Here is a 14,612-nt window from a genome sequence, read left to right on the forward strand (position 1 = left end):
AAAATTTGATCTCAGGAGACCCAGCAGGACTAAAGTACTTAAAAAAAAATCTCTCCGTCACCGATAATGATATCATTACATTGTTTTACTGATCAATGTAAACAAGAAGGTTAAAGTTTAAGCCCAGTTCTAAGTCTTTGATTTATTTCCCTTTCATCCATTTACAGGGTTTTAAGAGCAAGCCTCAAATTTTTATTGCTGTTCAGCATAAACATACAGACAGACCGTATGATTCCATGAATTTGTGGCTGGAAGATGTCAGGAAAAACGAGTTTTACATCTGTATGAGGGAGTTAATGGCATTTGATGGCATCCATTCAGACCTAAAAGTGGTAAGTTGATAGCAAATTCTCAATTCAGGCTTGAAATTCTCTGTCATCGCGTAAATTGTGTTCATTAGCCTATTAATGTTAAATTATGTTTTGGCGTCTCTTGCTGCTGATCACATCATCTTAGTTTATATTTATTGGCACGAGATATATTGCTTTCGCTACCTGAGAATTTTATTTTAACTACTATCCTTTCAATTAATTCATCTTTTGTTCTTGTCAGCATTGGTTTGCATATGACATCCTTCCTTCCTACTGGAACTTCACTGAGGGAGGCAAAATCAGTTTTGCTGGATTAGGGGCTCCATTAAAGGAAAATAACTACGCTTTTTGCCAGGTAAAAAACGTTGTATCCTACTCATTCTTTAACTAAAGCTTTGACTGAGATTGTTTCGAAGATTTTTACGAGGGAAATTTTGTGAAAAGAACTAGCTAGTCTTATTTACTTTGATAAAGTGAATCAGTGATATTGAAATGAAGCAGGACCTTGTAAATAACGCTGACACCGTTATAAATAGGTGTCTGTGCCTATCGCCAAGTTAGTTATTCTACTCATCACAAAGAGCTGAAGATTTTAAGACCTATGAATTGTTTTTTGAAAAAAAATTAGGATTTGAAATTTGAAAATCCATTCTACAAGCCGCCTGTTGTCTTGATATCCGGAGGTCACGAAAACTCCACCTGTGCGTCGTCGATCGACTCAGATGGTTGTTACAACGTTATGAACGTTTGGATGGAGGTACATGTAATACATGAAGATTGCCTTGTCCTATTTTTTCTGGCGTTTAGTACACCATTTAATTACTTTCTTTTGCTATTTTTATTGTTCTTTTGCATTATCTTTCCATTTTTATTTTGTTATTTGGTTTCAAAATAGCAGAGCACATCAATCAGGCAGTGGGGAGCTAACAAAATGCAATGAGGGTGAAATAAGTGAAAAAAGTTCCGTAACATGTTTTCTTTTAAACAAGGCTGTAAATAGGAAGTCAGTCGGGATAACACATTTTGAAAGTCATAATATTTGGTGAACACTACTTTTCTGTACCTCTGTCTGATCTTATCATTATTTCACAGGAAGTCAGTCAATCGGCGTTTAAGGTTTGTGTCAAGGACAGCCAAGGAATAAGTAGGAATCACGATCCAATAGCTGTAGATTATGCTGTCATAGGAGGTAAGTATTACAGAGAACTTGTGAAAGCTCTTCACCCATCGATTGTTGCAAATAGCAAGGCCCGTTCGAGAATTAGGGATTGCTGCATATCAAGGGATGTCACAACTGATTCACTTTGTAGTCTCAGGATTTTATAGGATTAACATAAGTAATAAACCCAATCTTTCCTGTCTCGATAGTTCTACTTCTCATGCATATCATGATAATGAAAAAAAAAGCTCATTGTATTACTATATTTAATGCTATCCAAAGACATTGACCCGTGCATCAACGTTACATGCGAATACTTTGCTGTCTGCAAGGCATTCGACGCTTTTGACGCCCGCTGCGTGTGCGAAGAAAACTGCCCTTCATACGAGGAGCCAGTGTGTTCATCCAACTCTACAACATTTAAAAACAAGTGCATCTTTGAACTGGAAATGTGCAGGCTGAAGAGTAACCATACCCTATATCATCCTGGAAGTTGCACTGGTGAGAATTAAACTTGACTTTCATGTATTTCTTTCTTTCTTTTTTATCCTATTCAATATGTCAGGGGGTTTCACACAAAGGTATTCATAAAAAGACGAATTTCACCTCTGTACATCGAAAAGGAAGATTGATTCAAGAGGGTTCTTTGCTGCGTTTCGCCATACCGGAAAAAGCGTGTAATTTTTCTTCTTTAATTCCTAGTATAAGTCATTATGATGTTGTCATTAGGATATTATGGGGAGTTACTACAATTAATAGTTAAAGGATAATTTCGAGAGCTTTTGAAAGCTTGCTATGACCTCTGTTGACTTCCGTTGTACTATATTCTGGCAGTTTAGTGGTGTTTCAGCTTGGTGCAATCACAAACTTATAAAACTGATGTAGACTGAAAAGCTGCTAAACGATGTTTACTGAAACCGTGCTACATTGCTAACTTTGTCGTTGCTGATTTAGGTTTTCCTGTCCGACGTGGGCGAGTTGAACTGAAACGAGATGTTTCCTGGGCTGATACAGCTTGCGAGTTGGTAACCTTCCCATCATTTTCGTTCTATCCGGACAAGCAAGTGCACGTTCATATCACTACAAATCACTGGAACTCCACCAGAACGAATTTTGTGCACGAAGCCACCGTCTCTTGGGTGGAAAACGTCAATTACCAAAGTTTTAGGGCGAGTAATATTCCAATCACTTGACAAGTATCTATCAATTTAATTTTAATCAGATTTCCTATCAAATTATTTAATCGAACTAAGAGTTCCGTGTCCATGAAACCAGTGAAATACACATTGTTTTGATTCCCTAAGCATTAACTAACTATTTAACAAAACTGAACTGTCGACCTAACAACTCCGCAATCTTCGCTGGCTGCATTGATGTAGGTCCCTGTACAAGCTGAATATCCATTACTGAAAACCTTTTTGTCGTATTTCATAGTTTGTACAATTTCGGTCCCGGTGAAATTAAGTAGTCTACATTCGACAGTGTCGCGCACATATCATTAACAATGGCAAAGAGGGTGCAAAGAAAATTGATCTGTTTCACTTTTTTTTCATTCATTCATATTTAAAGGTCTGTGTAACGGCTGCAGGAAGAAATGACCGTGGTACTAAAGAATTTGCATTCGTTGATTGGATGGCTTACCAAGGTGCTCCAAATGGAGGTGTGGCGGGAAAAACACGGATTCCAGAATGGTGGACCGGAACTAAATGCCAAAAAATTACATTACCCAATGTGAGCTTCCTTTTTGTTTATAATGATTATGTTCGAAAAGTTGCATCATCTCGAATATTTGAATAAAAATATTTTAGCTTGATTTTTCACCATTTCCGGTGAAAATGATTGACTTGTACGTATAGATCATTTCATTTTCTCTCATAAACAACTGACAAATGTCAATTCGTTTAAACACAATCAGGGTAAATTTTCTGCAAAGCCTGTCGTTCTGGCTTCAGCAGATCACGTAAGTTCTGCATACAAGCACGACGCTGCAAGTCTATGGATCGAAAATGCCACCAGTTCCTCATTCTACATCTGTATCCGTGAGCTGCAAAATTACGATGGTCTCCATGAAGACATTTTTGTGGTATGTGGAATTTCAGCATCTTTGAAGCACTCAAGGATTGACCTCAGTCAAAACTCATAGTGATCAAGTTTGATTCTAAAAGTATTAAGCATTTCAACATGAGTTCTTTCCTCTTTGGTTAGGCGAGCAGATTGATCCTCAGATGGCTATTTCATTTGGTTTTGAAATTTCGTGGTTTAGTGATCTCTGTTTTTTTTCTTTCGATTATTTAACTTTTTAAGGAAGCAAACCATTTAGTCATAACAATAGTTCAAGAGTTCCCACTTGGGAGGGGAAGTCATTTAGTCAGTGATTTGTTTTCGCTTCAAAATCTTTCCTATTTGGAGTACCTCTTCGCATTTCTGGGATTTTCAAAGGCCTCCGGGTTGAGGAAACGGAGTAAACCCTTTTATGTATCTTTCAACCCAAATTCCTCATGCATGCCTCTGAGTCAATGGCACATAAACATCATTTGAACTGTTTATTTGAACTTTTATTTTAAGAGCTGGATGGCTTTCGAAGCAATTCATCGTCCGCTATTTACCGAAAGTAAAAAAATCGAGTTCCCCAACAACAGCTCGGTTTCTAAGAACTACAATGGTGCATTCTGCAAGGTAGGTGGCGAATGAACATTGCGATTGTAAATACCCAGAATGCACAGTAGCTTGTGAAAAACGTTTTCAGCTGACACAGCTCGAAGTTTGTAATTGCCTTTGCTGTTTTGTGGCTGCAACTTTTTTACCTCTTTTTTTGCAGGACGTGCAGTTTTCAAAGTCATATGAAAAAGAACCTACGATAATAGTTACACCGAATCACGAGTCAGATGGAAACAACTTGAAGCCAACCTACATGTCTGTTGCTACTTGGATAGAGGTGTCCTTATGTCTATATGCTTTACTTTTTTATTGTTGGGGGAAGAAGGCAGTGTGGCCGAGTGGTCAGCGTATCGGACTCGATATTATTTTCAATTTGAATTATTTGTTTCAGTTGTTTGGTGGAAAACTTTCTTAGTGGAGGCGGCGTGGCCGAGTGGTTAGGGTGCTGGATTTGTAATCCGGTGTCCCGGGTTCAAGGCCTCCACTCTGCCACTCACTGGATTTGTTCTCGGTTACCCCTAGGTTACCCCTCTTTGGCTGCGCTCTGTAAATAGCCCACTGGTCTGCCTCATGTCAGTGGGGATTTTTCAGCACTTAGTTCACATTGTGGCTGAAAAGTCCCTTAGGGAGAGCTTCAATTTACGTATTTATTTATTTATTTCTATATTATCGGGCATTATTTTCTAATGTGCATAATGCAGATAACTGAAGAAAGATCATTGTTTCAGCAGCATTCTTGCCCTAATGTTTATGTTTATGCCATTTCATGTTGTTCACTGATACTCACATCAGCCTTTCTCGACTCAATTTTCAGCATATAAAGAAATCAGAATTTCGTATTTGTCTCAAAGAGTTGTTTGCCGATCAGCATGATCCCGTCACCGTGTCCTATGTTGTTCTAGCGGGTGAGTACTTGTACACATCAAAAACAAAATTATTTTCTAGAGCGGTCACAAAGTTTTGGTTTACACATAATTAGCGAACAGGAATAGTGAGGATTTCTCTTTTTCTTCTTTTTTTGTATGATGTGTTGTTCGGTAAAGACGTGTGTAAGCCAGGCTGGTCATACTTCTCTGGTGTTTGCTACTTCACAAGTCAGTCATGCAAGAACTGGACTGATTCTCAAAAGACCTGCCAAAGGGACAATGCCAATCTGGTTTCCGTTAAAACTCAAGAAGAGAATGTGTACATTCAGCACCGTCTTAACGGAGACAAAGGTTGGATCGGTCTGAATGACAGAGACACCGAGGGCACTTTTGTTTGGGCTGGTAACCAGTCCAGCAACTTCACTTATTGGGCTCCACATCAACCTAACGATTTCACACTGAATGAGGACTGCGTTCACACCTTAGGAGTCAGACATAGTTTTGAATGGAATGATGTAAGCTGCGCAAGCTGTCATAACTTCACATGTTCAGAAGGTAGGTCCATGTCAGTCAAATGCTTGAAGGTGATGAATGCTAATGAGTACTGTATCAGCTTAAGATATTTTCTTGTTCGAGTCAAAGTTCGCACTGCCTGTTTGCTTGAGAAAAAGCATGGAATGTTGCAATAATACCAGTAAAGAAGGGTTATGGAAAACAAACAAAGGGACACTCAAAAACCTTCCCCATCCCTCTTGACGTTTCTTTATTCCTTCCTTCCTCCTTTTGTTCCTCCCTCCTTTTTCCTTTTCTTCCTTCCTCCTTTCGTTCCTTCCTCCTTTCGTTCCTTCCTCCTTTCGTTCCTTCCTCCCTTCGTCCTTCCGTGCCTTTCATCCCCCCTTCCGAAACAGCTTTTAGTTCTAGTACTGTTTTTTAACTTGTTCTTTGCTAATTTGCTTTTTTTAATTTTTTTATCACCTTTTCATCTCAAGACCTTGATGAATGCGTAGGAAATAATCATGACTGTAGCGAGAATGGTATCTGCACGAACACACACGGGTCTTATAAATGCCATTGTGCCAGTGGGTATAGCGGCGATGGTCGAAGTTGTGCAGGTAATGCTCAAGGGATCTGCCCCCCCCCTCCCTTAAAGTTGTCAGTTTCAGAAAATTATTTTAGTGTAAATACTACAATATTTGTTCCAAGTTTATTTGCCAGCAGTTCATGGCAAAATTTCAGAACCCTCCATAATATGTCAAATCATAAAAGTTGTGCTATCTGACGTATTGATAAAGGATGGATTGATGATTGATTAATTGATAGATTGATTGACTGATTGGTTGGCTAACTGACTGATTAATTGACTGTATGATATATCGATCGATAGAAATACCAATCGACCAACTGCTGAGTAACTGACTGATAGACGGAGGAATTAATGGCCTGACTGATTATCCGATCTGTTTATATATCTTATTAACCAAGTGCGAGGCCCGTACTGGAAGAATATTGGCCCGAGGTCTTGACAGTACGGACCGAGCGCAGCGAGGTCCGCATAAAAAAGACCGAGGGCCGATATTCTTCCAGTACAGTCGCGAGCAAGCTTGGTTAATAAAAGATTTATTATACGACTGAAGTTCAAAGGGACACAAGTGCGATCTCATTCGGGACCATTCGGGACAGCGCCCGGTCCAATACTGAGAGAATATTAACTGGCAATAGAGCATTTTGATTGGTTGATTTTAGTTATTGGCCCTTTGACTGCCCGAGTCGTGAAATAAAATGCCTTATTGCTATAAGACCACTTAGACTTGTCAAAATCCTTATTAATCTATTTTACTTATTGTATTAAAAGACGGAAGGGTTTAGCAGCCTGTAGCTTTCCGCGCAAAAGGAACACTTTGAGCATGTTGGTGTCCCTCACGTCTTGTCTTGCTCCTGTTGCAGATATAGATGAATGTTCTCTAAGTCATGGGTGTGATAGCAGTGCAACGTGTCAGAACACGGATGGATCGTATACCTGTAGTTGCATAAACGGTTACACTGGAGATGGAATCACTTGTAGAGGTACATTTAATAGGCATTGACACTGAACTTTCATCCTACTTTCGGAGTGAAGTACGTCATTTGCACTCTTCAAAGCCTAGAGGATTCCTTTCGTGTCTGCAACTGTTTTCGAAAAATGGCTTCGTATATACTAATCAATACTTGGCTATAAAGTTATCTGATTTCAGTATTTCTATTGAAATGTTTTCTCAAAAATCTCACGTCATCATTTGGGTGTGCCAGACTATTTTGCTGGTGCAAAGATCAAAGCGGAGGAAAGCTGATGAGGCAAAAACAGTCGGAAAAAAGCACCAAGTACTTAGCCGAAGATAATTGATATGTTGAAGACTGCTACTCATATTTCACTTGAATTAAGACATCTTTTAAACTGCAATGCATGCATTAAGAAGGGTCAGATGTTTCTTTGGAAGAATTGTGTCTAACAGACGTGTCTGCGTTGCTCTCTCATCTTGTGAAATCCCAAAGAAAGATACAAAAGAGGTAATTTATTTGACTAGCATAAATTTAAACCTCAAGGTGCGTTCTTTTTCCCATCATTCAGATGTCGATGAATGTACACTCAGCAGTCATGACTGTGATGCCAACGCAAAATGTACAAACACGCCAGGATCATTTACTTGCGAGTGTGACCATAACTCTCACTACTATGGCAATGGAAAAACGTGCTATGCTAACCGTGAGTTTCGACTTCAGTAGTTGTTCCGTTATTGCTTTATGGGATGAACGATAGTCTCTTGGTCTAGGTTTCGAGCCCTAGAGCCCGTTTCTCGAAAGTTCCGGTAAGGAAGCCATGTTTTACAACAAAATTTGAAAAATAGAGAAGTTTGTTGTGGCACCCTAACGAATCCATTTTTTTTAACTAATCGTTTAATTGCCTGATTTTTAAAACGGTTGAGACCCCTACCTTGAATTAGAGCATAACTGCTTTTCAAGCCTGTTAGGTAACCGGAACCTTCGAAAACGGCCCCCGGTCTCGATTCACTGCATGTTAGTACTGGTAACTTGATTTTAATATCACGCTGCCTATCATCGGGGATGAGTAGACATAGACACTTTCCAACTGTGGTGGAATAGCATCCATAGTGGCCCATTTCCGAGTTCCCGCATGACAGAGCCCTCATGCCGTATTGTGACACGAGAGCGAGGCTAAGTGCGAGGCTAAGTGCGAAGTGCTGCTTGATGGCGCGAGAAATTAAAGTTCATGAGGAAGATTCCATGCTCGCTTAATTGCTTTTTTTATAAGATGGTTTATGGTTCCGTTGCTTGCTGCACAAATGGGAATCATAATTGTCGAGATCTTTGGTATTTTGCTCTTCCGTCGGATGCGAGACTTCATAAATGGTTAAAATTCTGCCGTAGAGCTGACAAAAGGTTTGCACTTGAAGCTAAGAAAGCAAAGGCAGAAGAGCCTAACAACTTGAGGATTTGCGGTGCACACTTTTTTACCGGAATCTTACAAAAGAACATTAAATGGGGAATGTGAAGTTATTGAGTCGCTGTGCCAAAAATTTTTATAGCCCAAGAGACTTTTAAAAGAACGAAGGTATTCCTCAGAGTATTCCTCTCTTCCCACAAGATAGCTGCACAAATTTCCGAACGTAAACTCCGGGATATCTGAAAAGTTGTTGGTCCAAGCCGTTAAGGTCTTCCTTCTGTAATTTCTCTTCGAGCAGCTTGTTGTAGTCTACCTTCCTTTTCCCTTTACCTCCAGCACTCAATTGAATTCCACGCTCTTTTAAGTATTTTTTCAAACCATCAACCTTGTATTTCGAGAAATCTTCGCCTGCTGCATTGTCTAAACGAGTATCAGTAGCGTCCATGTCAGACTTTTATGCACTTAGCCTCGCTCTCGTGGAGTAAGTTCGGAACCAGACTCTAAACATGCGGCAACTCGGAATTGGGCTATTCATTCTTGCTAAAATCTTGCAGTTTATTCGTATTGACGTTCATTATGATGACATGATGACATTTCAAGGTGATGAAAACATACGCTGAGAAAGCGCACCTCCGAGCTCTACTCTAGAAACCTGAGTTTATACATATACGTCCACTGTTCTCCACTCTTGGTAAATAATAAGCCTAACAGCCTCCATTTGGTTTGAGAAATATCTGGGCATATTTGAAGCCAGAGATTACGTGTACCTGGAATATGAAAGTGTTCTTAGGGGAACTGTTTGCATGTCGGGACAGATTATGTCCACAAACAAATATCAGCCTCCATTTGGTTTGAGAAATATCTGGGCATATTTGAAGCCAGAGATTACGTGCACCTGGAATATGAAAGTGTTCTTAGGGGAACTGTTTGCATGTCGGGACAGATTATGTCCACAAACAAATATCCGAGAACTCAGTTGAGATTATTTTCAGTTCATGACGAGGAAAAGACATATTTCCTTACATATAAACTAAGATTTTAGTCATTCCTCAGTCATTACCACTATATCTCCCAAACGTTAACACAGTGTGAAATGTATTTACATTCGGCGGAACTAAAGTGCAAGTGGTAGTGGCAAAGAATGTGAATATTTTTCTATTGGGATGTTAGCACGTGGGCCGCTATGGCGTTAATTGAGGCTTTGGTTGTATGGTGTATTTAAGGTTTGACATTTGTAATGTCTTCATCTCAACTCTCGAACTTTCCTAAATTTATGTAAAATTTCATTCGCGTTGTCCTACCGTATAAGGATCAGGCATCCGCTGATATTGTTCGTGCCCAACTTAAAGATCTAAGTCATAGGATCCAGACGACCTTACAACCTGTATTTGTTAGCCAGAAGATTGGTCGAGACCTCAAATTGCGAGAAGCTAAGCCGCCGATTGTGAACCAACAGTGCCTTGTTTATAAATTTCAATGTGACCTGTGCGATGTAGGTTATGTTGGTTTCACACGCCGTCATCTACACTAACGTATTGAAGAACATAAAAACTCCTCTTCGTCAATTGGCAAACATTTTCGCGATAAACATTCTTTGACTCCAAAGGATCTTACAAAGAACTTTAGCACCTTAATGAAGAGCACGAACAAATCTTATTGTCTCGTCTATGAGATGTTTTTTATTCACAAGCTAAGACCTGCTCTCAATGTACAGTCTGATTCAATTCGTGCTGAGGTTTTTAATTAGCTTTTTACCAGCACTTTCCTTGTACTTTTATTGTTTGTTTACACCTGCAAAAATTTTTTATATTTCTTACGTGTAGATATACATATATTTACTGTATTTCATTCCATTCAATTGACAAAGACCGAAGCACGGTCGAAACGTCGTGTTTTACCGCTGATTTTTATCGTCAAAAGTTTTAAGAAACCATTGCTTATAAACAATTTATCTTGCATGTAATTAAGCTGTTTTACCTCTAACCCCCAGGCGGAGGTCGGTGCACCTGCATTTGGATGGGGAATACGTTCCCATTTTTCCCATTGCGTTTTTGAGTTTTCGTATCAGGCGGCGGCACACAAAATGTTTTAGCTCGAGAGGTGATAACTAGTTGTTTACTACTCTTTGTAACTTTGTCGGACGGCATTAAATACTTAGGCTCCAAGCTCGAGCTGCACACCCACTCTTCTGTATGAGTCGGGATTTAAATACGAAAACTATTGACATTTCCATCAATTTGTTTTCTCCCAGGAGGCCTGGATGACTCAAGTATCATAGGTGGAGACACAAGTAAAATGTCGCAGCTGAATTCCTGGCTTCATTCCCGCTTGCAGAGCGTGTCGAAAAGTTACTGGAAACGGTGCTACAGAGCTTCTAATAATGGATGGAGTACACAAACATTTCACGGCCGTTGTGATGACCTGGGACCGACTGTGACTATAATTCGTGCTCATGGCTACATATTTGGTGGTTACACCGATAAGTCGTGGAAATGTACGTTTCTGAACTACCTTTGTATTGTATTCCCAGCTAATTCAGAACTAGTGTTGCCAGAGGTAACGTCTGGTAAACAACAAATACATAGTCGACAACTTCACCGAAACTACTCAACACATAACACAAAACATTGCCTTTTGACTAGGTCTACACTTGAGCAGAATTTATGAGCCGTTCAGGTACCGGAATTTGCCGCACACCAGCGGACCTCCATGTAGCTAGAACGCTCTTCTCGGTCACACCTCCGGATATTTTAAATCCGGAATCGAATTCAAAGAGAAGGCTAAACTCCCATAAATTCCGAAAAAAAATCTTAGCTGATGATTAGTTAAAGACAACAACAAATACCTATTTTCATAACTTGATGCGATAGTTCCGAAGCAAGAAGAAATTGAAAGCAAGAAAATTTCTGACAAATTTCTGACTATTTTCTGACTATTTTCAACTAAAACTGTGTAATACTTGCTTTGTTTCAGGGTCCTACGGATACATCTATTCAACAAGAGCTTTCATCTTTTCTCTCAAAAATTACTACGGATACGGTTACTTCAAAAACGATGTTAACACCTATCCATCTTTAGCCACATACAGCTACTACAATTATGGTCCGACATTTGGTGGGGGACATGATATTTACGTTGCCGACTATGCGAGTAGTAACTATAACTCTTATTTCAATTGTTACTCGTACACTAGTCCGTACTGTAACAATTATTTATGGACAGGAAATAATAATTTCTGCGCAAGTGAGGTAGAGGTTTACTATGAAGCGATTTCACCAATTTAAGTACGTTTTGGAAATATGATTGGAAGGCGTTAATCTATCACATTAATAACTACAGCTATAATAAAACTGTCATATCTTTTTTCCTGTCGGGTTTACGGCACCGGACAATTCAATGAGCAGCTCATTTTCGATTGTTCTTTGATTAAAATGTGATAGAAATTGATGAAAGGTAATTTCTTACTCATGCATGCCTGTAAAACGGTGTAATCAGATCAACAATTTTCTGAAACAAGTATTGTGTTTGAGTTAGATGATATAACACCCCTTAAGGATTATTGTTTTACTTGACTAAGCTTGAAATAAACCGCATCTCCTTCAGGGAGAAAGGAATTTAATAAAGAAAAAAACACAAAAAGTTTCAAAGAAGGCTTCGAATTGTCTAGTTAAACAGCCAGAGTCATTCATTCGTTCGATGTAATCCCACAGAAAAATTTCTATAACTTCCTTATAATTGAGGAAAATCCGTCATAAATTAAGAAAATTACCTCCTCCAAAACTTACAGCTTTGGTTCCTTTTCTGGGTTTAAAACGAAGGTAACGACAAACTTTACCTTTAGACCCTTAAAAACAGTTAAGGAGTGAAAGACACTGGAAGATTTTGTTTGTTTGCACATCTTATCCGTTTACTCGTGTCTCTTTTCTTTCTGTTCGTCTTTCAAACGTTCAGTGACGTTTTTCAGTGAGCAAGATTTTGAAAATGAGGGAACGCAAATCGTCTGCAGTGGAAGTACATATCAAACTCCCTGGGAAATTTAATCCCATTAAACATGTGGTTTTTTTTTTTTTTTTTCAGCATTTGCATGGTTTATATCATTAACGCCCCTTTCGCTTGCATCTGGACAATGTTCGGATTCTTATTCCCAGATTGCTTTGTAGTGCATGTAGTTTTCTTAGTTATTTTCCCCAAAATTGGCCCTGAGGAAAGGTTTTTCGACCTTCTCTCGAGTCGTCAGTGATGCATTATGGGAGCATAGTTACTGGTATGTGCTCACAACAGAAGTTTGTGGAATTACTCCTCTGCAATATGTTAAACGGTCGCCGATCGTGACCAGGCAGAACTTCAGTATTAGCGAGCAGAGCCAGATTACCCGCTTTCTTTTGCTGTCGCTTTCGCTTTCTCCATTCTCTATTTTGTTTTCGTTTCTCCCGGGGAGTACTTTTTCGCGATTTTACCTCCCGTTTATTTGGTACTTCCAGCTTAGTGGAGGCCTCAAGGTCCGCCGACATTTTATTAATGTCTTCCCAAGCAAGAAGAGCAAATTAGTTGAACACGTGCTCTTGCATCCGATCTCATAATTTACAAAAACTTCATTGTTCTCGTGAAGCCGTCTTATTGAAACTTGATGACAAGTATAAGCCGGCAAATAAAACACTGTAAAAGTAATTATCTGTCACATCGATGTCAGGAGCAACAAGATTATGACGCCTTACAGGAAAGCTGCCTGGAGCGCTCAAAAAGTCCCATACATTTTCTTAGACCTCTCTATTACATGGAGAAGGTTTCAGCCTGGGATGAATTTAAGCTCAAAATCCGAGCCCAGGAGCTGTTTTCAGCACGGGAAAATGAAATGTCAGCCCGTGCTAAAAGGTTAGCGACGGTATGCGCAGTGCGGTTGTTTTCTAGGAAACTATATGGCTGCGAAGGAAAAAAGATCTCAGTGGAATGAAGACCGTAAAATTGAAAATCTTATTCGATGCTTAGTTAAATTCAAAGCTAAAATGGACTACAACAATAGTGACTTTAATGCAGACAAGGTAATACAGTACGAAGTTGTTCGGGAAGCCATGGCTTTGATATATAAAGACGAACCAACTTTCTTTGAGCCTCCTGTCATCACATCATTACCAGCGCCATCAGACCAGACCGACCAAGAGAAGATCGCTGAAATCCAGCAGAGACAAAAGATTAACAAGCTACTGTTACATAAAGGTTACGCTCGTGTTCAAGAAAAGTTAAGAGAAATACAACAAAATTTTGCGCATGCAAAGAAGCGGGAGTGGAAGAATCGTCCTGGAATTTTTGTATCAGAATATAGTTCAATATAGCGCGAATATAGCGCGCAGAATATAGCTCAATTGGTTAGAGCGCCGGATTGTGTTGTGTGAGAGATCGAGGGTTCAAGCACCGGCCAGACCAATACTCATGGTCTTAAAAATAACTGAGGAGAACTTGCTACCTTTCTATAACAAGAAATAGATAGATAATCTAGTCTTCTCGGATAAGGACGAATAAACCGTAGGCCCCGTCTCCTGCAGGGCTGGGGGTAGGAGACGTTAATTTCCCACGCACGAGATTACTGTGTGATGGATGTCCCCCCTGGGGTGGGATGCGTGGGTGTTGGCCCTGAAAAGCCCCATGGGGAGTGGTCCATCTACAGAGCCCATCTTCTGTGACGTAAGTACTGATCGTTTTAATCATGTGAATGAAGGTGACGAGACTGTACCAGACACTGTTACTCATAAGTTGTAAGTGATGATGCTGATATTAGGGATCATAAAAATTCAAGCGTTAGTCAATCCAATAGCGATGAAAGCTTCTCTGTGGGTGACATGCTTATTAGCAGTAGCAGTGATGTAAAAAGAGCTGCAAGGGAAAAAAAAGGTCACTCCCGACCCTGTGTCAAAATTAATTTACAATAAAAAGAAACAATCCCAGCGAAAACTGAGCTCATCACAGAGAGATCAAAAAGTTAATAAGTGAATCCAAAGATGACTTCAATTCAAGAAAGATATGGTCGAGGCAGTTGCAGTCCAACGGGACTTTTGCTCATTAAATGCAGCAAACGAGTATGTTAATGTACCAAATAGCCCAGAGGTTCACACAATCATTTCAGTTTCTTTCTAAGGTGATGAACAACCCTGGTTCGCCAACATATCAATATGCTCATTACATTA

At 39.6% G+C, this 14,612-nt stretch overlaps 1 protein-coding gene and 1 pseudogene across 2 annotated transcripts in view; both read left to right on the forward strand.

Moving 5' to 3' along the window:
• Window positions 1-12,206, forward strand: part of LOC111327358 (uncharacterized) — an 18,875-nt gene extending 6,669 nt beyond the window's left edge. Inside the window, exons 3-19 of one of the 2 annotated variants that reach the window (XM_088734218.1) lie at window positions 168-332; window positions 553-666; window positions 940-1,068; window positions 1,404-1,500; window positions 1,753-1,971; window positions 2,425-2,639; window positions 3,040-3,201; window positions 3,386-3,553; window positions 4,036-4,146; window positions 4,289-4,405; window positions 4,943-5,033; window positions 5,172-5,549; window positions 5,984-6,106; window positions 6,939-7,058; window positions 7,600-7,734; window positions 10,685-10,927; window positions 11,407-12,206. In XM_088734218.1, coding sequence (XP_088590344.1) covers window positions 168-332; window positions 553-666; window positions 940-1,068; window positions 1,404-1,500; window positions 1,753-1,971; window positions 2,425-2,639; window positions 3,040-3,201; window positions 3,386-3,553; window positions 4,036-4,146; window positions 4,289-4,405; window positions 4,943-5,033; window positions 5,172-5,549; window positions 5,984-6,106; window positions 6,939-7,058; window positions 7,600-7,734; window positions 10,685-10,927; window positions 11,407-11,717 — 2,898 coding nt within the window. In that variant the 3' untranslated portion in view covers window positions 11,718-12,206. Of the gene's footprint in view, window positions 1-167; window positions 333-552; window positions 667-939; window positions 1,069-1,403; window positions 1,501-1,752; window positions 1,972-2,424; window positions 2,640-3,039; window positions 3,202-3,385; window positions 3,554-4,035; window positions 4,147-4,288; window positions 4,406-4,942; window positions 5,034-5,171; window positions 5,550-5,983; window positions 6,107-6,938; window positions 7,059-7,599; window positions 7,735-10,423; window positions 10,535-10,684; window positions 10,928-11,406 lie in introns of those variants that run through there. The other variant, XM_088734219.1, reaches the window with a different exon arrangement.
• Window positions 9,719-10,417, forward strand: LOC148723792 (uncharacterized; annotated as a pseudogene).
• Window positions 12,207-14,612: the final 2,406 nt, after the last annotated feature.

This window comes from Stylophora pistillata, chromosome 9 (genome assembly GCF_964205215.1).
Source record: "Stylophora pistillata chromosome 9, jaStyPist1.2, whole genome shotgun sequence".
NCBI classification, from domain to species: Eukaryota; Metazoa; Cnidaria; class Anthozoa; order Scleractinia; family Pocilloporidae; genus Stylophora; species Stylophora pistillata.